The following is a 26,834-nucleotide window of genomic DNA, read 5'->3' on the forward strand; positions in this document are numbered from 1 at the left end:
ATACCTTATTCAACATCAGATGAGAGTGGAAGAGTTCACAAGATTTCTCAGAATCAGAAGTGTTGATCAGCGACAGCTCTTTCTTCTTCACTTTGTACAGCATTTTTTATAAGTCTGGTATTTGGCACCATGTCTCCCCAACCTTCAGTTCCTTTGAGACGGGCTTCAGTGCAGTTGATGATCAGTAGATGTATACTGCTGACTGGTTGAGCCAATTCACCATGATGCAGATGCTGGCATAGTTGAAAACTTTTAAACCAAACTGCTTGCTTTCACTGTGAAAAGTGCTTTAAAAAAGTGATCTCGGCACATCTTAAGGATTCGAAAATAGTACTTGGGGTTGGGAGGGAATCTATTTTATTTGGCTTTAAATCAATAAGGAAATAGGGCAATTGGCACATCTTGGAGAAGTTGCTGATTCAGGATTCTGGCCTGAATGTAAAATATAGAACAGTAAAGGATAACTTTGCCTTTATGCTGGACTTCTGCTGATTCTGGTGACTTCATGTGCAAGTTGTCCAAAGTTCTGTTAACTGAGTAATAAAGATGAACCTCTTGAATAACAAACTGTGGGTTTCAGTGAGGCATTTTTGGGGTCTGCTATAACCTTGTTGAGGTAAGTCTTTTCATGCCCCTCCTCTGAGCCAGATTGGAGGACAATACAGGCTCCAGTCTTGGTGCCTGAGGTGTTCTGTTTAAAGCAAAGTATGTGGCTGCCATTGCACCCTGTAAAATAAGAGAAATTCTTGGCTTAAAATAAGTTCTTTCATTACTCCCCTCCCTTTCCTAGTTCCTACCACCAAGTGAAAGGAGACTCTCCAGTAGCTGTTAGTAGTATAGGCCTTGGCAGACTGGTTCCAATTCCACCCCACAAGGAGTACTGGTACACGTGTACACACACACACACACACGTACACACACACACGTACACACACACACACACTTGAGCTAGTTCATTACAACGCAGAAGGAAGTTATAACAACTAGTAGATGATGATGTGTGTAAAAGCTTTACATTTAATGTAATACTATATTTATCTTGGGCTCATTTGAAAATAACCCCCTAATTTCCTGTATCTCCAAGTTGCTAATGCAAATCCTATCTTTTCACTGTTACTCAGGAAGTTACAGTTCTCAGGAAAAAGATGCTGTGTACCTTCACCAGGTGAACATCCTGTCTGCTGAGTTGATTTTGAGATAGATATTCCCTGTTCACTATCCATGGGTGTCTTAGCACTTGGACTGCTGTTAGGCGCTGATGGGGATCTACATGAAGCATCTTGGACACAATATCCTGCGGTTGAAGGAGAAGGAAAAGGGGGTGGGGGGAGAAATGTAAAAACCGTCAATTGAGGTTTTCAGAGTCTGATTGGAAATATTTTTACTTAGATTTTCCCCTTACTCATGGTAGCTTCATCAGCAGTATTTAAATAGACAGTGCAGTGCATCCAAGCCTTTATAGTCCCTTGTAACTTTCAGAAGTAAAACCAAATTTCATACTGACATTTAAGCACCTAAGAGCCCATCTGAACACATTAATATGAAACTTGGACATCCTATTAAAACATCATTTGACAATTGGCCTGCACAGATGAGATGAACTAGTTATTTCTCTAAAAACAAAACTAACCAAAATCAACAAACAAAGAAATTAGGGGAAAATATAGTTTCCTACAGGAAAACTGGGATATTAAAGGCTCCTAAGTCATTTTTGAAAGGGGAAGTTAGATTCCTTGGTCACTGAGGCACTTCTGAAAATGTTACCATAAGTCACCAGCTTGAGAATGTTCACGAACTACACCCAGCCACCTTTATTATACTAAGTTATATGATTCCCACATTGCTGACAAGCATGAAAAACATTTTTTTAATTAAAAAGCCTCTAGTTTAATTATTAATTTGAGTTCAGTTTAACCTGTTTGGTCCCAACTAATTGTTACAATAAGGTTTGTATGCAGTGGTGTTGTAGCTGTGTTGGTCCCAGGATACTAGAGAGACAAGGCAAGCGAGTTAATATCTTTGATTGAACCAACTTCTGTTGGTGAGAGAGACAAGCTTTCGAGCTTACACAGAGCTCTTCTTCAGACCTGAGTTAAGTGGATCAAGAACTGTCTGACAACTCAAAGTTGTCAATGGGGAGCCATTGAAACGGGAGTATTTCTAGTGGGGTTCTGCAGATATTGGTTCAAGGTCTGGAACTATTCAACATTTCCTTCAATGATCTAGCATTAAATATAAAATCACTACTGATCAAATTAACAGATGACACACACATTGGTGAATGATGGAGAGTGCAGTGTGAAAGGACATGCTCACCCTGGTGTGCAGGAGGCTAACTAGTTCCTCTGGGCCCGTTCCATGCCTACAAGGCTTGCTGTGCCTGGAGGGGGAGGAGCTTAAAGGGGGGGAAACAGGAATAAGTTGCTCTGCCCAGGGATGGCTGGTGACAAGAAATCCAGCCAAGGAGGAGATAACTACAAGACATACTGATCTCATAGCTGTCCTGACTGATGGTAAACAATATGCACCAGGAAGAGGGGTAGAAGGTAAACCCCTTGAGGGGGCAATAGACTCTGTGAGACTGAGTCCTTAGAGCTGATTCTCAAGGACTGCCTGAGAGACTGGTCCTTGTTCCAGCCAGATCTCTTTCTCCTTCCCACCCCCACTGCAAAAGAAGTGGAGGAACAAGATCCAAACACAGGCCTGTGGGTGGTGGCCTGGAGAGAGTTTCCTCCAAAGACTGCCAACTGTGGGGGAGGGAAAAGAGGGGGTAAACAAAAGAGAGAGGAACATTGCGGGGGGAGGGAAGGTCCCTGGCCTGTCCCCCGACCCACTAGGTGGATCAGCAGAGACTGTGGGGACTGTTCTCCTTCCATTTCCCTATGCTGGCCAGGGATGAGGTTAGCAGAGTGAACGGCAGGTTTGAGGCACTAGCAAAAGTGGCCAAACTGAGGGCTGCTGTGAACCTCTGAGGCGAGCAAATCCACCAATAAGCACAGGACCCACCAAGGCAGAGGAGGAACTTTGTCACAACTGGTGTCCGGGGTGGGATTTGGCGTGCACAGTGCAGAGGAAGAAGGAGGGTGTGTTGTTTTTTTTGTTTGTTTTTGTTTCGTTTTTTAAAAAGGCGAGGGTTTATTTTTTCACCACAGTGGATGACGTAATGCGGGCACTGATACAAGCCATGGCTACTCGTGTCCAGCAGCCACCCAACAGGAGGCAGTGAGGCTGCAGCAGGAGACTAATCGCTTGTTAATAGACCAGGCTGCTCAAGATGGGGCTATGTTGTGGGAACTGGTAAACCAGGTAAAGGCCCTTACAGAGCTGAATCTTGGCTAGGATGGGACACACATCATACGGGCCAGCAATTGGCTACAGAAAATGACATGGGAGGATGACATAGAGGCGTACCTCCTGGCATTTGAGAGGACAGCCCTGTGGGAGGCTTGGCCCTGAGATCAGTGGTCTGGCATCCTCTCCCCATTCCTGTGTGGGGAGGCCCAGAAGGCCGACTATGATCTGCCTGAAGAAGATGCAGCAGACTACCCTTAGCTAAAAGCAGAGATCCTGGCCAGATCTGCGATCAAGACCGCAGTGCGGGCCCAGCAATATCATGAGTGGAGGTACCAGGAAAACAAAACCCCGCGGTCCCAATTATATGACTCATCCATCTCGCAAAAAAGTGGTTTCAAACTGAGTCCTAGAGTCCGGAAGAGATGCTAGAGGTTCTGGTGATCGACCAATATATGAGGGGACTCCCACCAGACTTTTGTGCCTGGGTAAGCCAGAATGAACCCTCCACCTACGACGAGGTTGTCGCACTGGTAGAGGGCGAAGGATGGCAAGGGAACTGCCCCGAACACTTAAGGAAGAGGCACCCCGGGTTAAACTAGCAGCACCAAGCCGCACAGCTCGGGTGACTGGGCCCCTAGGAGGGCCCAGGTGGAAAAAGAGAGGGGCTGAAGGCCCATCGGCGACCACAAAGAGTCGGAGCACTGAGGGGAAGAGGATAGTGTCATTAGACTGCCCAAACAGAGAGACCAGGGAATGCCTAGGGCCCCATACGGATGTTACACCTGCAGGGAGTGGAGACACACAGCTTCACAGTGTCCCAATGCCGAGAAGCCTATGCAATGTAACCTGGGGAACTGGGCAGACCCATGCTCCCTAATCCATCTGGTGGGGGTTGCACTAACCCCGCATATGTACACCAGACTAGTAAAACTAAATGGGGCAGAAACCATGGCACTGGTTGATTCAGAGAGTGCTATCATGCTTATTTCAGGGAAGCTTGTGAAGTGTAGTCAGCTGCTGCAAGCAAAGCGCACAGGGGTGACACAAATCCATGGGACAGTTAGTTATTTCCCCACCATCCTGGTAAAAATTGAAATCCAGGGCAATACTACGGAGGTAGCAGCAGGTGTAGTCCCTAAACTGCCATACCTGGTGCTCATAGGGAGGGACTTTCCAGGGTTTGGAGACTTACTGCCAGTAGGGGGGATTGGAGAAAGGGGGAAACCCTGAAGTTAGTGAGACATCCACAGTAGACTGTCAACCCTGAATCTTCTCTGAAATATCCCCAGATTTGTTCTCCACTCCCAGGTAAGGTAGAAAGATGAAAAAGGAAAGAAGGGCAGCTAAGGCCTTGGGAACCCGAATACTGACCCAAAGCCAGAGGGTTGCTTTTGCAGGTAGGCAGACCTGAGCAGCTGAAAAGGAGGCCGCCCACGAGGAAGAAGCACCCGAGTCTGACCCGCACCCTAATGCCTCTGATCCAGTAGAGGTGACAGAGACTGGTCCCCTAGATCTCGGGCAGATTAGCCCCGGGAGAGAAAATTTTGGATGGGACCAGGCTGAAGACCCAAGGTACTACAACATTAGGAAGGAGGTGACTGAAATAGATACGGTCCCCGTGGAATGGAAAACCCAGGGACCAGGATGCTACTTCATAATGAAGAAGGATCTCTTGTACCGGGTTGCAACAGTACAGGGGCAGAAGGTACAGCAGATCCTAGTACCTCAAAAACACCAGAACGCTGTATTAAGATGTGCCCATAGGCATCTTTTTGGGGGGCATTTGGGGGTAGAGAATGGCATGGGTCCTACGATGGTTCTTCTGGCCTGGACTACATGAAGAAGTGCAAAGGTATGGTGCGTCCTGCCCAGAGTGTCAGCTGCAAAGTCCCCATCCTCACATGAAGGCACCTTTAGTACCCCTTCCCATCACAGAGGTCCCTTTCGAGCGAATAGCCATGGACCTAGTGGGATCCCTGGAGAAGACGGCTCAGGGCTACGAATATATACTTCTTGTTTTGGACTATGCTACTCACTACCCAGAAGCTGTCCCCCTGCGAAACACGGCCTCTAAGATGATAGCCAAAGAGCTGGTGGGGATCTTTGCCCAAGTGGGGCTACCAAAGGAGATATTAACAGACCAAGGAACCCCGTTTATGTCGAAGCTAATGAAGGACCTCTATACCCTGCTCCATATACATACCCTGAGAACTTCAGTCTATCATCCGCAGACCGATGGGCTGGTAGAAAGGTTTAACCGAACCCTCAAGGCTATGATAAGGAAGGTGGTAAGTTGGGATGGGAAGGATTGGAACACCCTAATATCTTACCTTATGTTCGCCATCCGGGAGGTACCTCAGGCCTCAACTGAATTTTCCCCCTTTGAGTTATTATATGGGTGCCACCCCGTGGCATACTAGATATCGCCAAAGAGATCTGGGAAGAGGAACCCAATGAGGGGAGAAACATAACTGAACATGTATTGCAGATGCGAGACTGGATAGCCCGGGTCACCCCATTGTATGGGAACATTTGGAAAAGGTGCAGGAAACCCAGCAAACCCATTACAATCACCAGGCAGAAGTCTGACAGTTCCAACCAGGGCATCGCATGATGGTGTTGGTACCCATGGCAGAAAGCAAGCTTTTGGCCCAATGACAGAGGCCCTATGAGGTGGTTGAACCGTGGGGGAAGTAACCTACAAGGTGCGGCAGCCGGAAACAAGAACAGATTTATCACATTAACTTCTTGAAACCTTGGCAACAGTGAGAGGCATGTGTAGTGGCCCAAGAGGCCCTGATCCAGGGAAATAACCTACATGAACAGATCAGGATATCCCCTGATCTGATACCGAACCAGAAGAAGGAGGTAACTGAGATGATCAACTGGTACCAGGACGTGTTTTCAACCAAACCAGGCCAGACCACCAAAGCATATCACCACATTATCACAGATCCTGGGGCAAAGGTAACTTTAAGCCCCTACCGGGTCCCAGCAGCAAAAAGGGAGGAGATCAAGGGAGAGGTAAAAAGGATGTTGGAACTGGGAGTCATCGAAGAGTCCCACAGTCAATGGTCGAGCCTGATTGTGTTGGTGCCCAAACCTGATGGCACCACTAGGTTTTGATGCATACCCCATACCCTGCATTGATGAGTTAGTTGACCACTTGGGCAATGCCTGATTTTTGACCACCCTTGATTTAACAAAGGGATACTGGCAGATTCCCCTTGCCAAAGATGCGGAAGAAAAGACGGCATTCTCTACACCAGAGGGTCTGTTTCAATATACTGTTCTTCCTTTTGGACTGCATGGGGCACCTGCCACCTTCCAGTGTCTTATGGACAAGCTCCTGCGGCCCCTTACAGTTATGCAGTTGCATACCTGGATGATGTGATTATTCACACCCCCGACTGGGAGACCCACTTGGAAAAGGTGGAAGCGGTACTGGACACGCTAAGATGGGCCGGCCTCACAGCCAACCCAGCCAAGTGTTCTACAGGGCTAGCCAAGGCTAAATACCTTGGCTGCATTGTAGGAAGGGGCATGGTCAAGCCCCAACTAAACAAACTGGAGGCTATCCAAAATTGTCCCTGGCCGAATCGGAAAAAGCAAGTCCGGGCATTCCTGGGTGTGGTGGGGTACTACCGGTGATTTATTCCCCATTTTGCCACCAGAGCAAGTCCCCTGACCGACCTGATAAAAGCCCGGGGTCCAGACATGGTGAAGTGGACAGATGCCGCAGAGAAAGCATTCATGGATCTACGGACAGCCCTCTGCAGTAACCCTGTGCTTATAGCCCCAGACTTCAACAAAGAATTCATTTTACAGACAGATGCATCTGAAGTAGGATTGGGAGATGTCCTATCGCAGATGGTTGGAGACGAAGAACACTGGATCCTCTACCTCAGCAGGAAACTCTTCCCAAGAGAGCAGAAGTATGCTGTGGTTGAGAGAGAGTGCCTTGATGTGAAATGGGCCATGGAAACACTATGTTATTACCTGCTGGTTTACCCTTGTGACCAACCATGCACCCCTCCAGTGGGTGCAGCGAAATAAAGAGAAGAACGCAAGGGTGACCAGATGGTTCCTGTCCCTACAACCTTTTCAATTAATCATACAATACCGGGCTGGAAGCCACCATAGCAATGCAGATGGCTTGTCTCGGGTACACTGCCTGATGTCTGAAGTTGCCCAACCCTGTAGTGTTGAGCAGAGGGGGGCGGTATATGTGTCAAGGTCAGGCCAGATGGCTACAGGAGAGTGACAGAAGGCAGATATATTAGCTCCAGATTAAGCAGGTCCTTTTTCCCTGGGTAAGGTAACAGGGGTGGTTCCAGAACAATCAGGAACTTGCTGGAACCAATTAAGGCAGGCAGACTAATTAGGACACCTGGAGCCAATTAAGAAGCTGCTAGAAGCAATTAAGACAGGCAGGCTAATCAGGCCATCTGGTTGAAAAAGGACCTCACTTCAATCAGTGAGGGGTGTGCAAGGAGCTAAGAGCGAGAGGGTGTGCTGCTAGAGGACCGAGGAGTACAAACGCTATCTGGCATCAGGAAGAAGGTCCTGTGGTGAGGATAAAGAAGGTGTTGGGAGGAGGCTGTGGGGAAGTAGCCATGGAGTTGTAGCTGTCATGCAGCTGTTACAAGAAACACTGTAGACAGCTGCAATCCACAGGGCCCTGGGCTGGAACCTGGAGTAGGGGGTGGGCCTGGGTTTCCCCCAATCCCTTATTGGATACAAGAGGAGTGGTCCTGGACTGTGGGTTCCACCAGAGGGGAAGGTCCCTGGCCTGTCCCCCAACCCACTAGGTGAATCAGCAGAGACTGCAGGGATTGTTCTCCTTCCGTTTCCCTAAGCTGGCCAGCGATGAGGTTAGCTGAGTGAACGGCAGGTTTCAGCCACTAGCAAAAGTGGCCAAACTGAGGGCTGCTGTGAACCTCTGAAGCGAACAAATCCACCAATAAGTGCAGGACCCACCAAGGCAGAGGAGGAACTTTGTCACAGTAAGTACCTCCATGGAGAGAAAATACTAGGTACTAAAAGGCTCTTTAATTTAGTGGAGAAAGGCATAAGGACCACCAATGACTAGAAACATAAACCAGAAAAATTCAAATTGGAAATAAGGCACACGTTTTTAACAATTTAAGGGTGATTAACCATTGGAACAAACTACCAAGGGAAGTGGTGGATTCTCCATCTCTTAACATGTTCAAATCAAGGCTAGAAGGATAGGCTTCAGTCAAGCACAAGTTATTTGGTTCAATAGAGAGGTAACTAGGTGAAATTCTATGGCCAGTAATATACAGGAGGTCAAATTAGATGATTTAATGGTCCCTTCTGGCCTTAAACTCTAAAGAATACAAGAGAAATGAAGATGGTCCTGTGTTTAGAATTTAGGACAGGTTTGTCCTAATCCCAGCTCTTCCACAGACTTCTTTTGTGACTTTGGGTAAGTCACTTTGGTCAAAATGTATAGAAGTGACCAATACTTGGAGGTATGGGGGCCCATTTGAGACACACCTTGGGCCTGATTCTTAAAAGGGCTGGGGGCTGAGTGCCCACTACTTCAGATGAAGTCAAGTGGAGCTGTGGGTACTCAGCACCTCTGAAAACCAGGCCCAAGGTATCACAAATTTGGGTACCCAAAATGAGTGGCCATTTCTGAAAATTTTGGCATAATCAATTTGTGCTGCACTTTTCTTTTTTTGTAAAACTGGTACAAGGATATTTACCTTCCTCACAAGACTGTGAGAGAGAAATTAATATCTGTAAAGTCAACTGAGATACTTGAATGAAAAGTATTAGTAATAATACAAAACCATAACAACAAACATACCTAAGTGCATGTTAAAATATTTATTTATGGGTTGCCTTTTAAAGGGTTTACCTCCGGGGGGTCACACAGTGATCCACAGTTAACCCGGACATTTGCAGTTTTGGGCTGCCCTCTATATTTTGAAAAGTTCAACCAAATTGAAAAGGATTTTTTGTTGGACTTAGATATTAAATTTCACTTATTTGCGTTATGATGCTGCATTATGTCTTACATTCCTGAAATAGGCGACACAAATTCATAAGTCACCCAGAACCATTTTGACATAGTTCTCATTAAAATAGAATTGATGGAACTAATACAGCTGCTGCTTTCACCTCCTCTTGCTTAAAAGAACCTTAGTCTTGCAGAATGACCCCTTTTTGGAAAGCAGGATAAAAACATGACTCATCTGCTGACCTTGGCAGCATCGGACACTGAATCCCAGTTTCCTCCTGCAAGTGCATACTTCCCGCTGCCAATCCTGGCCAGTATCTCTTCTGGGGTGTCATCTGGTCCATTTGCAAAAGGGGTGAATCTGTGAAACAAACATCACGTTTACTGTAAAAAGATGTATCTTTATGTACTGCAGATTTTTAGGTGTACAATTTTAGGGCCTGATTCTGCAGCCCTAGCTCCCACTAAAATCATTAGGCATTTAATCTAAGTAAAGACTGCAGAAACAAGCCCTTAATTTTTATTCAGCTATGGTGAGAGTTTCTCAAGGACAAATGCTGTACCATCCCCTTGAAATTGTCCTGCAAAGAAAAAAGAAATGCACTTTTGTTTCCCTCTGGTTTCTTTCTGATTTTTTTTTTAAAGCATATGTTATTTTTCTCCCCACCCCCCTTTTTTTTTAACCTTAAAAATTCAGGTCTAGTCTACCTTAGAGCCAGTGTGATTGGCAAAGTAGTGGAATTATGACATAAGAGGCAGGATGTAAAAGCTCTGGTATGTCTGAGACGAAGAAAGCAGGAAAACAAGCACCTTTTTTAAAAAAAACATTCAAAAGCCCACCTTTCAGGTCTTCTTTAGTTGTCATAATAAAGATTGTGGAAACAAATCACCTGTGATAGGGTTATGGAAAAGCCTGTCTCCCCACCCCTCAGCTATCTCCTCTTTGGAGTAGAAGAGGTGCCCCAGATCTCAACAGGCTTCTCACCTTTTGAACTTTTATATGGCTAACAGCCTTGAGGAATCCTGGACCTCCTTAAAAGATGCCAGGGAAAAGCAGTAGTCATGGTCTCAAACCATGTTACAGCAGGTCCTACAAATGCACAAATCTTGAACAGGTGGGACAATTTATGAAGGAGAATCTCCTGCGTGCCCAACAAACTCAGGCTCAAAACTATAACAAAGGCTCCTGGGAGAGGGTTTTTCAGGTGGGGGGACTGCATGCTATTGCTCCTCCCCAGCTCCGAGGGCAAGCTCTTGGCCCAATGGCAGGGCCATAGGAGGTTTGTCTGATGGGAATTCAGATTTTCTTTTAAGGATTACATTTTTAAAAATCCAGTTAATTAATCTAACTGGTAAGATAAACTGATCTCAGATAATGTGTCAGTCTTTAAAGTCCTTATCTCCTCTTGCCATATACGCTGTAAATCTGTGGTATTAGCTAAACAGAGACTGCCTTTTTCAGAGACCACAGTGAAGTAAGGAATTGTAAGACATTGCTTTAGTTAAGAGCAGAAACTGACTTGATTTGCAGCGCAGGCCAGACAGGCTCTGCACATTATTCCTGAAGCGTCTAACATACCTAACACAGTTTCTGAACAATTCTGATCACCACTAAATAGCTAGTATTGGAAGTGCTGGCATCTTTTTTGTAATGGATGAGGCAAAATGTGAGTGACAGAGATGGACTCAGAGTATGTGTTTTCCATACAATCTGAGGAGGGAATTAAAGTTCTTCTCCACTGCTGAACTAGCAAGTATCTGGTCTATGTGTTTTAAAGGACATTGCAAAGATTCAACCAATGATTAGATATGACAAATGTGCATGTACTCTCTGCTGTGGCCAGCCAGCCAGCCATTCCTCTACTAGAGCTGTACGAAACTTGACATTTTTAGTTTGCAAGGAGTTTGACAATTTTTGTTTCTGGTTTGTGTTCTATGACTTTCACACTGACTTTCAGATTCAAACCAACTCTTCATTCTCAGCCCTTTCTACTCCTTTCAATCTACTTTCTTCCTCTGAGCCATCTTATGTCTGTCTTTAACTTTAGCCACCACATCTATACCTCCTTTCCCTTTCTAGGTCCCAGCTCCCCAAGCACCCACTCCTTTTGCTAGTTTGTCCCTTTTTACAATCTTATTGCTGGTAGGAGAGCCTTTTCCTTTGTAACTCTTGCCATCAGAAGCAAAATTCCTATTCTGTCTGCATCTTGGAGCCTCCGTCTATCTTTCAAATTGCACCTGAAAACACAACTTTTCTCCTTTTCATAGGTGCTCAGATACCACAGTGATGAGCACAGTACAGGAACCTGAATAGAACACACCTTAAAATTTAAATTAATGAAACTCCTCATATGAATAAGGAACAGGATCTGGCTCTTTAATAGACTATTCCTATATTATACACTTAAGCACTTTTGGAAATTTTATCCTAAGTGATGTATGCATTTAGTAGCTTAAGTCTCATTGACAGTCTATGGCACGTAGGCTAAGTGTCTAAATCAGTTCTAAAAGTGCCAGACTTTTCAGTTCTGAAAGTGCCAGGCTTTTTATTTTGTCTGCTGCAAATAGCTTAATCTCTCAGAATAAATTTAGTTGTATTTATTCATGACTTGTTTATGTCTTTAATCACTTTTGAACTACCTGCACCAGAAATCTCACACTTACCCTGCCAGCATGGTGTACAACAGGATCCCTAAACTCCAGACGTCGCAGGCTGCGTCATAACCTTGTCGTTTCAGGACCTACATAAGGAAATCAAAAGCGACAAGGTTAATTCATGCTCCTGATTTCTGAACTTTTGAATTGCAAGAAAATGTGGATGTTATGGCAGTGATTTGTTAACATTTTGCAGAGCTTGCTCTAGTCTACAGGTGGAATAGGGAGTTGCCGAGGGCAGCAAAACAGTCAGTAATTGTTTGCGTGGGCAACTATAGGATGGAAGGGGGGTACATTTACCATTTAGTTGAAGATAATAAGAATCTATTTAGCTGGTCCTAGACACACAACTCTAAAGAAGCCAAATAAGTCAAAGGGGCTGCCAAGGTGGGGGGGGGGGGGGAAGGGAGGGGAAGGTGGAGTTTAAAGGCAATGAATACAAGCAACTATTCTCTCCTTTGTGCATATACATTCTAATCAGTGAATGCATTTTTAAAGGTGTTAAACCCTTTCTGCTACAGTGTATAACATATTTGTTAAAGTGGCAAAGAGTCCTGTTTCAGAGTAACAGCCGTGTTAGTCTGTATTCGCAAAAAGAAAAGGAGTACTTGTGGCACCTTAGAGACTAACCAATTTATTTGAGCATGAGCTTTCGTGAGCTACAGCTCACTTCATTGGATGCATACCGTGGATACTGCAGCTGTCTGCTGCAGTATCCACGGTATGCATCCGATGAAGTGAGCTGTAGCTCACGAAAGCTCATGCGGACAGCTGCAGTATCCACGGTACGCATCCGATGAAGTGAGCTGTAGCTCACGAAAGCTTATGCTCAAATAAATTGGTTAGTCTCTAAGGTGCCACAAGTACTCCTTTTCTTTTAAAGAGTCCTGTGGCACCTTATAGACTAACAGATGTATTGGAGCATAAGCTTTTGTGGGTGAAGACCCACTTCGTCAGATGCATGCACCCACGAAAGCTTATGCTCCAGTACGTCTGATGAGTCTGCTCTACAGTCTTAGCTAACAGCCATATGGCTTTTGCCTCATGCTGTAGAGGCTCATGCACTAAGCTCCAGAGGTCCCAGGTTTGATCTCGTCCACCGATGACTGTGGTCTGTCGGGGTTACATTAACAAAGCCAAACTTGACCATTTTTCCTCATGTAGACAAGCTCTAAGGTGCTTTGAAGAGATCTGCCCAGCTGACTTAACACTGGTGTAGAACCAGAGTGGGAGCTATGTTCAGTCCTGTTGGCCGCATGGACAGCTAGCGCAGCACAAGGGGCCCGAGTCAGATCTGCAGTGGTGTAAATCAGGAGTTACGCCATTCAAGTCAGTGGATTTACAATGGTGTAAAATCTCTCAGGGTGGGGGAAAAATAGGGGATTCCTGATGTTCTGAGAAGGACCGTGGAGCATTCTTACCCTCAGGAGGGAAACAATAACTAACTTTTGAATTTGCTTCCCTACTGCTTTTAAAAGTGAGTCAGTATTCTGCTTACATTTTGAGATTGCAGTTGTTACAGAAGATCAGTTTTTCCCATATGCTGGGATCACTAGATACAGTGACCTCCCTGCAAAACACTACAAAAGGAAGGAACATTCTGAAACATTTTTTTTCTGTCCTGAAGCCCTAGCACTGATTAGTGATCTCACTTCATTGAACGGTTGTGGGGGATTCTCCAACACTGATCATTTTAAAATCAAGATTGAAGGTTTTTCTAAAAGATCTGCTCTAGAAATTTTTTTTTTTTGGCAATGGGTGGGGTTATGGTCTGGGTTTGATAAGAAGTAAGTTTGGATGATCATAATAGTCCCTTCTGTCCTTGGAATCGATGACAAAAGTGGTTTCAGAAAATCCTGCCTAGGTAAACTTCAGTGAATACCAGTGACACGGCAAAACAATCTCTCCATCTGACAGATGTGCTGAGTGTGCATCTGCTACCTTGGAAAAAGCTACCTTACACAAGACAGTCATGACTTGGGGGCAAACAGAGTAGACAAAAAATTCTAAAAAGCTTAAAAGTACAGTATATCTGTGTTCAGTATTGACTGTGCTGGCTGGCTACTGCATCATGACAATTTTAACAGCTAGTAAAATCAGAACAGGAGTTGGGGTGTGTTTTAGGTTCCAAAATAACTTTAATAGTCCATGTTACTGATTTTTACAGCTGCATGAAATAAAATGGAGAGGTTCCAAAGTACCTCCAATAACGTATCCACGTTGGAGGCCAAAGACCTGGTGTTTCAGCAGAAAATCTGCACACTTTTTGGTGCAAAATCTACCCTTGTGCAAGCTTATGCTGTAGGGAATCTGGAAAAAGTAGGTGTGCAATTACTCAGAAAAGACTGTTTGCCAAAAATTCCCTATTGTCACTGCCACTGGTGGTAACAATGGTGGGAGGGCTTGTCAGAGCTACCAGGCACCACTGATGGTTTAAACATCATCTCCAGGTCTACAATAATGCAGTGGTTTAAGTACCAGCAGCCACCAGCACCTTGTCGATGCTCCAGCTCCCACTGGTGAAACTCAACAGATGGGAGCAGTGTGGGACATTTTTGGCAAAAAGGTCAAGCACAGACCATGCCTATGGTTGTACAGTGACTAGCACAGTGTGGCTTCTGGGCACAACTAACATAAATAACGATAAGCATCTGCACTAAAATCAGATACCAGTTCTTTTTCACAACTTCCATAAAAGTATTTTTGTTAAAAGGGCTTTACAAGAGAAGATGTGTTATCCTGTCCCCATGGAAGTCAGAGAACCTGTCATGTATTTAAGAGCCAAGATTTCCTAAGGGACAGAATGTGTTTTCAATGTACATATATATGGTTCTTAGGTCAACATACTGTAGGTCATTTGTAGGGATGGGCAAACTTCAGATGGCTCCACTGATTTCTAAAAACCACCCAGATGTGTATCCAAAATTATCTAACTTTTAGATTTTGCATTACTGGGCTGAAATATTGTGAAAATAGGCTCTCTCTGGTACTTTAGCATTTCGGTTTCTGGTTGTAGTGGGAACTAGGAAGCATACAACAATGGAAAAATAAGAATAAAAAAAATGCTTACATTTTTGCATGCCCAAAAAGATTCTGGCCAGAGTTTGGTTGAATTTTGAAGAACGAAGGCTCCTTATTTTACCCAAAATGATCCCCTTGTACTATGTCATGGTGCTTGTGGTTTGTTTTTTTCCTGACTGAACCATGCTATTTATTCTTTACAGAGAGCACTGCTCCCACTAGGTGGCATGCTGGTTCTTCCTCTTAGGCATCTTTTACCATCTATGATATTTTATCCTGCAATAGCCCCATTAGCATCTATTACCAAAAATTAAATGCTGTACAAAATAAAGATTTATATATGCAGACCTGCCATTACACCTCTGCTATCCTCTTGTATCATATGCTCAATCTCCTTCCTAACTTCCTATATAACTTCACATGCATATGGGAGGAAATGGTTTCAGTGGGGGTTGAACTGAGACAGTAAAAGACAAATCTGAGCTGACGGGCAGCATTATGTCACAGGAGCAGCACTTAAGGCTTTCATGCAAACTGTCAGTTATGGCAATGTTTCAATTGATCTCTAATGTTTCCTGCATTAGTAGGACTTGCCTGGCTCATTGAGAATGGTTAGGAGTATGATTTCTGATCTGAATTCAGCTCACTAAAGTCTAATCTGACAGTGTGTTGCTCTGGCAGTGTTTCTGATTAAGGACAGTGTACAAAAGATATTCCATAATGAAAAGAGAAAACAGATACTGTAGGAATGTTACATCTTCCAGAAAATGACAATATTTAGTATCTCGTAGGTGGTCAATTTTCATCTTAAAAATTAAACTGTCGTGGTACCAGAGTACATTTTTTCATTTCATTCTGATATATTTTAAAGAGCTCTTTCCACTTTCCAGAATGGATAACCAGACCAGCAGCAACAAAATAACTGACCAGAATGTAACTTGACAATGGAAGAGTTAATAAAATATCTGCATTTTTATATATTGATCATGGCGGTCGCATGTGTCATGGAACATGACTTTGTGTCTAACACAATGAGCCACATCATCTGATGATGAGATGGCGTCAATTAAACAAAAGTCACTTTTTGAGAATTCGGGGTATATGACCCAAATTTTAAAAAAACTTCCTAAAAGTATTGTCTGCAGGAAGATGAGCCAATTACTTACTTCATAGTTATAGACAGATACCAAGTTGCTACTTTTTTGGGCAGGAGGGTAAGGAACTTAGGGGGCAAAGGAGGTTGAGGATTGCATACTGTCTGAGGGAAAAATGGTATTTGATAGTGGAATGATACATAATTTTGTGATATGTAATAATTTTGTATTCTGTTATTGGGTAGTAACCAGCAGAGGTAGACAAACAATTAGAGTTGTATATTCAGGGACTTGAATAAGCTAGAGAAACCTGATTGGAACAAACAACTTACAATCATCGAGGAGATAAGCTTGTTAATGCTTCATAGAAGGCCAGATATGAGTTTCAAGTGCTGAACCATAGTGGGCAGCCTAAATAGTCCAAACAGGTAAGGAACCAAAGCTATGAGCACGGTTACCACAAGATTAGGGGCAATAAAAAGGAAGAGCACTTGCTTGGGTTAGTGCTAACCTGGATCCAGTTTCTGTTACCTTGTTCAAGTCACTTGGCCTCTCTCTGCCTCAGTTCCCCATCTGTAAGTGCTGAGGATAATAGCACTTCTCACTCTCAAAGGGGTGTTGTAAGGACACCAGACATTAAAAACTGGGAGGTGCTCAGATACTACAGTGATAGGGGCCATACAAGTATCACAGATAGAAAGAAGAGAAAACACAGAGGGCCAGATTCGGATACCCTTCCTCACACTAAACAGCATGTTACTCTATGAGTAGTTCCATTGACTTCAGTGGGACCGCTCATGGGGTGAGATACTATCCATCATGAATAATGGTATCAGAAACTGTCCCAGATGGGAAATGAATCCAGAGATGTGATGCCAAGAAGGAATTCAGACATGCTGCCACACAAAGAGTAAGAGGAGGATGGGCTAAGCTTAGGAGAGGAGCGTTCACTAAACCTGTAGTGCCTTTTTCATCTTCACTATAACCACAGATTCCATCTGGCTTGATTACGATTTGAGGAGTTCGAGGTCAGAGATGTTTTGCAGGCTCTTTTGTTTAAGCTCCTGAAATTGTGGAACCAATGAAGCCATTAGCAAAACTTCCATTGACTTCAGTGGGGCCAGGATTTCATTCCAAAATTTTTTCTCTCTTGATTCTTAATTAATCTTGGTTTCAATATAATCATTCTGAGACTAATTTTGTTTGGATCAGGTACATTGAAGGGGAAACAACCTTCTGACCTCGTAGGTGAAGCAACTGGGGAAAGAGAGATACCTAGCCTGGAGTAATCAGCCAAAGTGACACCTAAGTAACAGTTGCCAACTTTCACGCGGTAAATAAGCACCCCGACTTTCACAATAAGTCAAAAATCAAGCTAATCCCATTTCAAAACAAAGCCAAAACAAGCCAATCCCTAAAAACCCTAACACTCTATGTGATTAGATCCCCTCCTGGCGTGCAGTCTGGGACTGTGGTAGGCCCACTGTGCACCCGCCCCCGCTTTGCTCCTGCTTGCCTGGAGCCGATCAAAAAAAAAAAAAAAAGAAGCAACAAGCTACAAGCCAAAAGCTAGCCATCAAGCAATGCATATGCCAATTAAGCCAAAAAAAAAAAAAAAAAAGAGCCCAATTTCTGCATTTTTTTCGTGGGTTTGGCATGTCTGCTAAGTAAGTCCCAACCAGACATGGATACAGTCAGTAGGGACATGGGGAAAGCTAACCAACCACAAGGAATTCTAGGACTAGGGACAGCTGGTAACAGGGCACATGAAACTTGTCTCTGTTCTAACTCCTGCTTTGTTCCTTTTTTAAAGGCAGTGTGAGAAAGGAAGGACAGTGATAGAGACATGCTTTTTGTTATAAAATTATGTATCCACAGTTTGTGAAACACACTACCTCAGGGGCTACGAAGTTGGCTGTGTAGCAAGGTGTCATGAGCAGTCCATTCTCTGCTCTCAGCTGTTTGGCAAATCCGAAGTCACAGATCCTGATGGAATCTGGGTTTCCTGACTCATCCATGTAGAGAATGTTACTGGGCTTCAGATCTCGATGCACAACCTTAATGAGAAACAAATAAAAAATAAATAACTTGGGCATGATTACACAGCTTGCAGGCTTGGTTACCTTCATTATATGTTTTTCCTGATGGGGGGGAGTGTGTGTGTGTGTGTGGGGTGGGGGTTGGGGTTCCTGCCTTGAAAGAGTGGGCCTTTGAAGAATGTCACTTTTTTTTGTTTTAAAAATGAGTGAATTGATGGCATGCATGCAGAATTGCACTTCTGTTAAAATCAGAAATAATAATACAAATTGCATCCTCTGCTGATATACAAGAGGGAGGCAGATGTTCCAGTGGAAAGGCATCTCTTTTGTGAGTTAGCAGAAGGGATTACTATACAAATAAAATACATCCCTCTAAAAGTACAGTAAGCTCTTTGAATCTGAATGTTTTAATCCTTCAATTAAAAAAGAGAGAAGACCGCCAAAGGCGGAAAGTGTGGACTCATTTGAGTGTGAGGCTCTTTCTCTGGCTGCTCTTAACATGAGTGGCTCTCAACTGAAGGGAGACATTTTCATTTTCCTTCATTTCCCTTCCTAAAAATCCTTTGTGCAGTCTGTATGTCACTAGAAGTGGCTGAATTTCAGTGGTGGGCAAATAAATGATATAAACTATATCAGCCATGCAAAACTGTCATGAAAATGTATTAGCCTTGGTACAAAATGAACTCATCCTGGTCACGATGATAATGGAAAAGGTACTTTACAGGCCCATCCAAAATGTTGCATGCCCCAGACAAATGGGAAAGGAAAGTACTTCAAATTGCGATATGTAGGGAGCTCAAATTTCAAAAGTTGTGCTATTAATAGGCTGTCAAAACCCTGCCCTATCAGATGTTCAAATCAGCATATAAGCTTAAAAAATGGGAATTTGTTTATGCACCTATATGCTGATGTGAATGTCCGAGGGCTAGGATTTTGATATTTTATTGAAGAGTTCATATTTGCTCACATGGTGCTTGGATACTACAATGATGATTGTGATATGAATAAATAACGCCCACATAGATTTGAAAATGAGAATCTTTGGCATTGCATAAATATAAGGTATTTGGCCTGGAGAATGGCACGAGTGGCTTTGATCCCATTTCAAACTGGACACTCATTTTTAAATGTAATTATTAAATATTAAAACAATTAACCCTTTCCAAATTTCTTTGCACCTTTGAATGTTCATTTTGGGCAACCCCCCGTATTTAATATTTGTTTCCTGAGAAGCAACATCAAAGCTACTTTTCTAAGAGTCAGTTTTTACTAAGGTTGACATGGAGAACAGAGGTAATCATACTTACTCCTTGGGAATGCAGATAGTCCACAGTCTTGGTAATGGTGCAAAGGACAGCACTAGCCTCTCGTTCTGAGAAACACTTCTGTCGAAGGATTCGATCTAAGAGCTCTCCTCCTCGCATTAGCTCCATCACCAGGTACACATACTTCCCATCATCATACACCTAACAGAGCAGAGGAAGCAATCATACGTCATGGATCAATTAGTCTAGCAAGTAGTGATCACTCTGCAATATCTTGCCATGTAATTGCAAGATGCCACAAGAAGAAAACAGAGCTAATACAGAAGTGAATTTTATACTCCTTGTATTTAACAACAACATAAAAGTGAACTTTTTACAAAAGGGGTTAATCGTTACAGTAACTCTTCACTTAACATCGTCCTGGTTAACGTTATTATGTCGCTGATCTATTAGAGAACATACTCATTTAAAGTTGCACAGTGTTCACTTATAACATTGTTTGGCCACAGCCCACTAGTATAGTACTTTGTCCACTACTTGCGGGATTCTCTGGAAGAGCAGCCCGTTGGCTCTAGCGGGTGGGAGCTTGGAACCAGGGCAGACCAGCGGCCCCCTATCTGCTCCCCTCCACCCGTGCCAGCACCTCCTGCCAACAGGCCCCACAGATGAGCGCCTCCCCATGCCTCCAGCCCGCAACAATCATCTGTTTTGCGGCGTTCAGGAGGCTCTGGGGGGGAGGTGGGAGGAGTGAGGATGTGGCGCGCAGCCTCCTCCCTCCCTCCCCCAGTGCCTCCTCCTCCCTTCCCGTACCTCCCACCTGCCATGATCAGCTGTTTTGCAGTGTGCAAGAAGTTTTAGCGGGGGAGGAGTGAGGACTTGGGGGGGAGGGGGTGGAGCAGGGTGGGAAGAAGCAGGGCGGGGGTGGAGCAGGGGCAGGGCCTGGGCTTTGCGGGGAAAGGGTGGAGTAGGGGCGGGCCTGAGGCACAGCTGGGGGTTGAGCACCTCCCGGCACTTAGGAGGAGCAAGAGGAGCAGCCTGATGATCCACCCTCTTTCACCCTCTGATTCCACCACCTCAACCAAGCTTCACAATCATTACTGTGTACCGTATTAAATTGTTTTGTTTAAAACTTATACCTGTATTACATTGTTTGTTTAAAATGTATATAATGTCTTTTGTCTGGGAAAATTTTTTCCCTGGAACCTAATTCCCTCTATTTACACTCATTCTTATGGGGAAATTGGATTCGCTTAACACTGTTTCGCTTAAAGCTGCATTTTTCAAGAACATAACTACAATGTTAAGTGAGGAGTTACTGTACTTTCTTCTTATCTCTAAAGCAACTATTCACCCTACTTTAAACTGCACATCATAATTTGCTATCAAGTCTGCAAAATATTAACAAACCAAGCTGCAGAAGCAGCACCACCACGCAGCCTGAAAGCTCTTCTGGCGTTAGTCCAAACTTCCTCACAGTTATCTGCTCTCTTCCAGTTCTACAGGGTAGCACTTGCCATTTAAAATATCAATATTTCCCTTTTGCCTCATAAGTAGCCAAACAAACTGCATTATGCTTAGTCAGGACTTACTTTCCGTGACACCATATAGCATGTGCTTTGCTATTCTGGTGAATAAGTTGTTTGCATCAGCTTTTTGTCCAAACTGCAGTATAACAATTTTAATTTCATACCCCTTTGCTAGACTGGACATTTTTATGGACAACAAGAATATCCAGTGTTATAATAATCAATGCTAAACCTTTTCGGAGGAGATACAAAGCTTCGTGCTGCCAGTTTTAAGGCAATCTCTATTAGGGATTAGGATGAGACCTTAATGGGGACCACATATGCCTAGGGGTTTCTTGAACTTTCCTCTAAAACATCTGCTGATGGCCACTGTTGGAGACAGGATACTGGACCAGATGAAGATAAGTCTGATCCAGTATGGCAATTCCTATGTTCCTGCGTGTACAGACTATGGATAACGTCTCTGTGTTTCTGTCTATTGATACAAACACATGCACAACACACACCACTACGCTCTAAGTGCTGGCAATGGTAGACTATTGTCCAAATGAATTGACTAGGAATTATAATGTGAGTAAATACAGATATGTCTGTAGGCCTGGCTTGTTATACGTAACTTGCCTCATTTCTTAGTGGACATCATTGTGAAGGTGAATGGAAGGTTAAGTTGTAAATAGGGGCTTAACAAACAGTATGCTGGAGTCAAAATGTTTGTGCTGGCTAAGATAAGCAGGAGCACCTGGATGCTAGGGACAATGGACAAGATAAACCTGGAATGTAAAGATCAGTTTCTACATGGACAGAGCATACTGTACAGGGATTGGTTCCTGAAAAGTAACCAATCCTACCATGAAACATATGATGCAATGTTTGGGTAAGAATGCATGTTTTATGAAAAATGTGTGTAAGGTAAAGTTTTGCTGTGTAACTTTGGGTGTGTGGTGCACCCTACATGCACCCCCCTACGCTTCAGTCTGATTAACTAAGTGTAGCTTTGCTGTATGCCAAATAAAGGAACTGAATGACGAGACTTGAGTCGAACTGAATTCTTGGGGAAAGAGTGGAAGAGGTATCAGGAAAACCCAAACAATATCTACACACATTCTCCTAACATTCAGTTGGATACCCATCTGCAAAGTGCCAGCATTCTAGAAGCATTAACATTCTGTGCTTGGATAGAATTCTGCTGTATTGTATTCTGTTTAGGTTCTTATACCATGCTCATCACTGTAATCCCTGAGTGCCTAGAATCTCACACTAGATCATTCCCAATTCCTGTAACTCTTGGATAGATACGCACTAGGCTGGTGGTTCTCAAACTTTTGTACTGGTGACCCCTTTCACATTAGCGAGCTTCTGTGTATGACCCCTCCTTAGAAATTAAAAACACATTTTTATATATTTAACACCATTATAAATGCTTGAGGCAAAGCGGGGTTTGGGGTGGAGGCTGACAGCTCACAACCCTCCCTGTAATAACCTTGCGACCCCCTGAGGGGTCCCGACCCCCAGTTTGAGAACCCCTGCGATAGGCTGTGTCTTTGTCCCTTAACATTCCCCAATTCTTGGAATGGGAGAAGAAGTGGGGAGCCAGAAAATGTCATATTTTATTATTTGAAGTTTTGGAAGTCCACATGATCACTTTTCTACAGCTTTCCATCTTCCACTAGAATCAAGGGCTCTGAGCTTTGTAAATACAATACTCCAGGAGCTCCAACACAAATGAGCTCACAGAGGTGTGTTTTCTTTAAGGGAGTGAAAAAATCAGTAGTCTCCCACACAAGAGCACACCACAACCCTGAAGCAAGCTTCCTCTTTTTCCTTTATTGCCATTTGTGAGACAGCTAGCACTGTTAGGCCTCATCTGTACGAGGGGATTTAAGCAAGAACATTTTCCAGTAGGGCTGCCAGGAGTTGGATTCCTAGTGTTGACAAGACTCCAGCCACTTACAACATTTCTACACCATGTTGACTAAAGCTGCTCAGAGAAAGGGGATAAAAACACCAGAAATCATTTTGGCTCTATGGCTTTGGCAGGTGCTGCCTTTGGTGTAGCTGAGGTGAGGGGTTAGCACTGGTGGGAAGTCTTTGCTAAAGTTCTGTAGCATAGACAAGGCCTTAGTGATGTTGTCTTTCATATTAAATGTTAAAATAAGGTCTCTTCTTCTGGTCTTTTCTGGTTGCTCACATGTAAGTTAAAGACTTCCTGGTACTCAAGAAAAAACAGGGGAAGCCCTACTGGCCTAGTTAACAATCCTCCTCTCAATACAACAAGTACCTGAGGCTGTATGTCAACAGCTACTGACCAGGAAATAGCCGTTCCAGTTATCTACAGAACCCTCGTTATTAGTGTTCGACAATCTACTTCAAAAAGAAGATTGAAAGATTTTGGTTATGAAAAGTCTTTTAAAATCAAATTAATTTCTATTCTATCTAGCCTTATGGGTCATTTCAAGTAAGCTTTTAGCTAGAGTTGGCCAAAGAGTATTTGTTGAATGCATGATCTGATAATCTTGCCATTTTTGTGTCCAATAATTTTTCAATGAACATTTTTTCTGGAATTCAAATAGCTCTCATTTTAAAATTAAAATGTCTGAACATTAAAACAGGCGAGTTTCTCAGTTACAGAGCAGGTAAGCTTGATATTAAAAGGAGAATTGTTTAAAGCAGACGTGCTCATAGACTACTCACATCTTTCAGAGTAATGATGTTTGGATGCTGCCCATATCTCAAGAGAATCTCAATTTCTTCAGAGGGGTCTCGTTTGCTCTTATCAATTATCTGGAATAAAGGAAGCACAGACCATAATATATAGGCTGACAGCACCCATCACCAAGCACCAAGATGTCTAATTTAAATGTATTAACATTTAATAGTCTTCTGATAATTATTGTTCTAGGACAGGACAGCCAAAGTTCTGCGATACCAAGAACCACAATGGCAATCTGCCAGAAAACAGATGGTGCAATACCCAGCCTTCCTTTTTATGCCTGCAACTTTGTGACCACAATTGTGAGTACAAGGGGTGTAATTTGAACATTAGCTACTTGAATAGTGTCATAATTGTGACAGGGTCAGGCCAGATGGCTACAGGAGAGTAATTTTTTTTTTGAAGCAGAAAAGAATTTTATTTGTGTAACACTTACAAAGAATCACCAAAAAGAATAAAGCAAAACTATGCAACAAAACAAAAGCAAACGCAAGGTATAACACAGCAGCCTTCAGGAGGGAGAAGTGTTCAGGCTACCCTGGGCCCAGAGCCCGGGGGCTTCCTCAACACTCGTGGTCTTCCACCCTCCTGAGTTACCTGGTGGCCTAGAATGGGGGGGCTTCCTCGACACTCACGGTCTTCCACCCCCTCGAGTTACCTACTGCCACGCCCAGTGTCACCGATTATTCGTCTCCTGAGAGTGCCCGACAAGATGGACACAGCTGCGGGGTGGGCGGTTTGGGGGTGGGGGGACGTACACCCACGTGTGATAGGACCCCTCCTAGGTGACCGTGATGATGGTATCCACAGCGGCAACGGCTGGGGCTGGGGTCTCTCGCTCTTCCCCTCAATCAAAGGGTCAGACAGAGGGAACCGGACGGGGTCACCGAGCAAAGAACCTCGGACAGCGCCCACCGCTCCTCGAAGGCGTCAAGGGCGGTAGAAGCTGCACTTGCTGGCGGAACGAGAGGATGTGACGGAGGATGGGGTCCTTGCAGCCCAACAGGAGAGGGCTGATGACAGAAACGAGTTTCCCCAGGGTGGAGAGACCGGGTAACAGGGCGGCATTGGGTAGAAAGGGAGGGACGGAGGTGAGGACTAGGCGAACGCCCAGGTCCTCTAGCGGCTCCAGGGGGACAAACACCCCCCCACCGCCAGGCCCTTCTCCACTGCCTCCTGGGCGGCAGCCTCCGATGCTAAGAAAAAGACGACCTTCCCGTACATTTTGGAGGCCGCCACAATAGCCATGGGTCCTACCACGCTCGCCAATGCCTGCACATATGTCTCCACGTGGGGCGAGGCGGGCACCAGGAGGCAACGGACACCGTGCTTCCTGGTCATGGTGGGAAAGGGGCCCCGGCCGCTAGTGATGGTAGCGGAGGTGGTGGGTGGGCGAGATGACGAGGTGGCAGGCGTGCAGGGGGCTGCCACCGCCCGGGCATACGTCTTGGGGGCCGGGGGAGGGACGCTCGCAGAGCTGGTGGAGGGAACAGCGGGGAGGGATGCCATGGTCAATGATGAGGCCACAGCGGTTGGGGCAGACCCTGCCATGGAGGGCCCGGGGGTTTTAGCGGGGCCCTTTCCTTTCTTCACACCCTGGCCTTTCCAGCCAACTGGGGGGGAGAGGGGGGTTCCTAGAATCTGGGGGGGGGCGGTGGGCATAGCAGCAGCAGTGGTCGCCCTGATGCCTCCTGCTGCCGATGCCCCAGCGGGGGCGGTGGCAGGTGTTTTGGCAGCAGTGGTGGGGGGGGAGGCTTGGGGGTTGGGCAGGAGGGTAGGTGGGGGAGGGGCAGCTGAGGTTGTTAGCGGGGCCTCACCCCTCTCATTCCCCGCCATCGTGAGCAGGGAGAGACGGGGAGACACCAGAAGGGGGGGGAAGGGGGAAGCAGATTAACTACTTCTCCCTGTTGGGCTGCAGGCGGGGGGCGCCAAATGGGTCGGACTGGACGGGGGAGGAAACAGGAGTTGGGGTCAGGTAGTAGGGGCAATTGTGGGGTGGGCAGTCCGGGGGGGGAACGTGGACCCACGCGCATTTGTCCAAAGAGTCTCGTTTGGTCGGCTGTTGTGTCTGGTCCGGACGGTGGAATTCAGAGCAAGCAGCTGAGTCCAGAGGCAGATGGCAAGTTGCCAGCAGGGATGGACGGCGGGGGGGCCGTGACGGTTGTAGTAGTGTTGGGGGGGGACCGATGGATCGGGGGGGCAGCTCTGTGCCACACCCCCTGTGCCCCTACAAACGCAGTTAAGACACAGTCAAACTCCCCTCACACGAGAGTCCAGTTCAAAAGTTACTCAGTCTTACGGCCCCCTCCACGATGATTTGTAGCTTCCCTGGGCAATGTCTCTGTCGGCTGTCTTCTCTCCCAGGCTTTGTGGAGCATTCCAAAAATGCCAAGCAGATAAGAAGAAAAAAATAACCTGTCGGTTAATTACGGGTCCACAAACGAACAGTGAACGGCTGGGTCTGGGGGCTTCCACTCCCCTCCTCCGGGGAGCGGGTCAGCAGTCCTCCCACCCCGCGGGTTTCAGCTGGAGCAGCAGAAAAACAGCAAAAAAAAAAACAACCAAAATGAAGAAAAAGCGTCTGGCCCGGTTGGGGGGAAGCTGAAACAGGGGCAAAAAGTAAGAAAAGCCCAGGCCAGGGGGCTTTAGGAGAGTAATAGAAAGCAGATATATTAGCCCCAGGTTAAGTTGGTCCCTTTTCCCTGAGTAAGGTAACAGGGAAGGTTCCAGAACAATCAGCAACCTTCTGGAGACAATTAGGGCAGACAGGCTAATTAGAACACCTGCAGTCAATCAAGAAGCTGCTAGAATCAATTAAGGCAGGCTAATCAGGGCTCCTGGGTTTAAAAAGTAGCTCACTTCAGTTTGTGGTGCGCATGTGAGGAGCTGAGAGTGAGAAGGCGTACTGCTGGAGAACTGAAGAGTACAAGCAGTATCAGACATCAGGAGGGAGGTCCTATGGAGAGGATAAAGAAGGTGTTGGGAGGAGGCCATGGGGAAGTAGCCCAGGGAGTTGTAGCTGTCGCACAGCTGTTCCAGGAGGCACTCTAGACAGCCGCATTCCACAGGGCCCTGGACTGGAACCCGGAGTAGAGGGTGGGCCCGGGTTCCCCCAAACATCCCAACTCCTGGTCAGACACAGGAGGAGTTGACCTGGACTGTGGGTTCATGAAAATGGCCAAACTGAGGGCTGCCGTGAAGCTCCAAGGCGAGCAAATCCGCCAATAAGCGCAAGACC

At 45.2% G+C, this 26,834-nt stretch overlaps 1 protein-coding gene across 2 annotated transcripts in view; it reads right to left on the minus strand.

Moving 5' to 3' along the window:
• Nucleotides 1-600: 600 nt before the first annotated feature.
• Nucleotides 601-26,834, minus strand: part of RPS6KA2 (ribosomal protein S6 kinase A2) — a 469,430-nt gene continuing 443,196 nt past the window's right edge. For both annotated transcript variants that reach the window (XM_077811814.1, XM_077811815.1), the window contains 7 exons: nucleotides 23,578-23,667; nucleotides 19,403-19,561; nucleotides 17,952-18,113; nucleotides 11,951-12,027; nucleotides 9,530-9,647; nucleotides 1,157-1,294; nucleotides 601-726 (listed from right to left, as the gene is read on the minus strand). In XM_077811814.1, the coding sequence (XP_077667940.1) occupies nucleotides 601-726; nucleotides 1,157-1,294; nucleotides 9,530-9,647; nucleotides 11,951-12,027; nucleotides 17,952-18,113; nucleotides 19,403-19,561; nucleotides 23,578-23,667 (870 nt within the window). The remainder of the gene's footprint in view (nucleotides 727-1,156; nucleotides 1,295-9,529; nucleotides 9,648-11,950; nucleotides 12,028-17,951; nucleotides 18,114-19,402; nucleotides 19,562-23,577; nucleotides 23,668-26,834) is intronic.

This window comes from Eretmochelys imbricata, chromosome 3 (assembly GCF_965152235.1).
Source record: "Eretmochelys imbricata isolate rEreImb1 chromosome 3, rEreImb1.hap1, whole genome shotgun sequence".
Lineage (NCBI taxonomy): Eukaryota > Metazoa > Chordata > Testudines > Cheloniidae > Eretmochelys > Eretmochelys imbricata.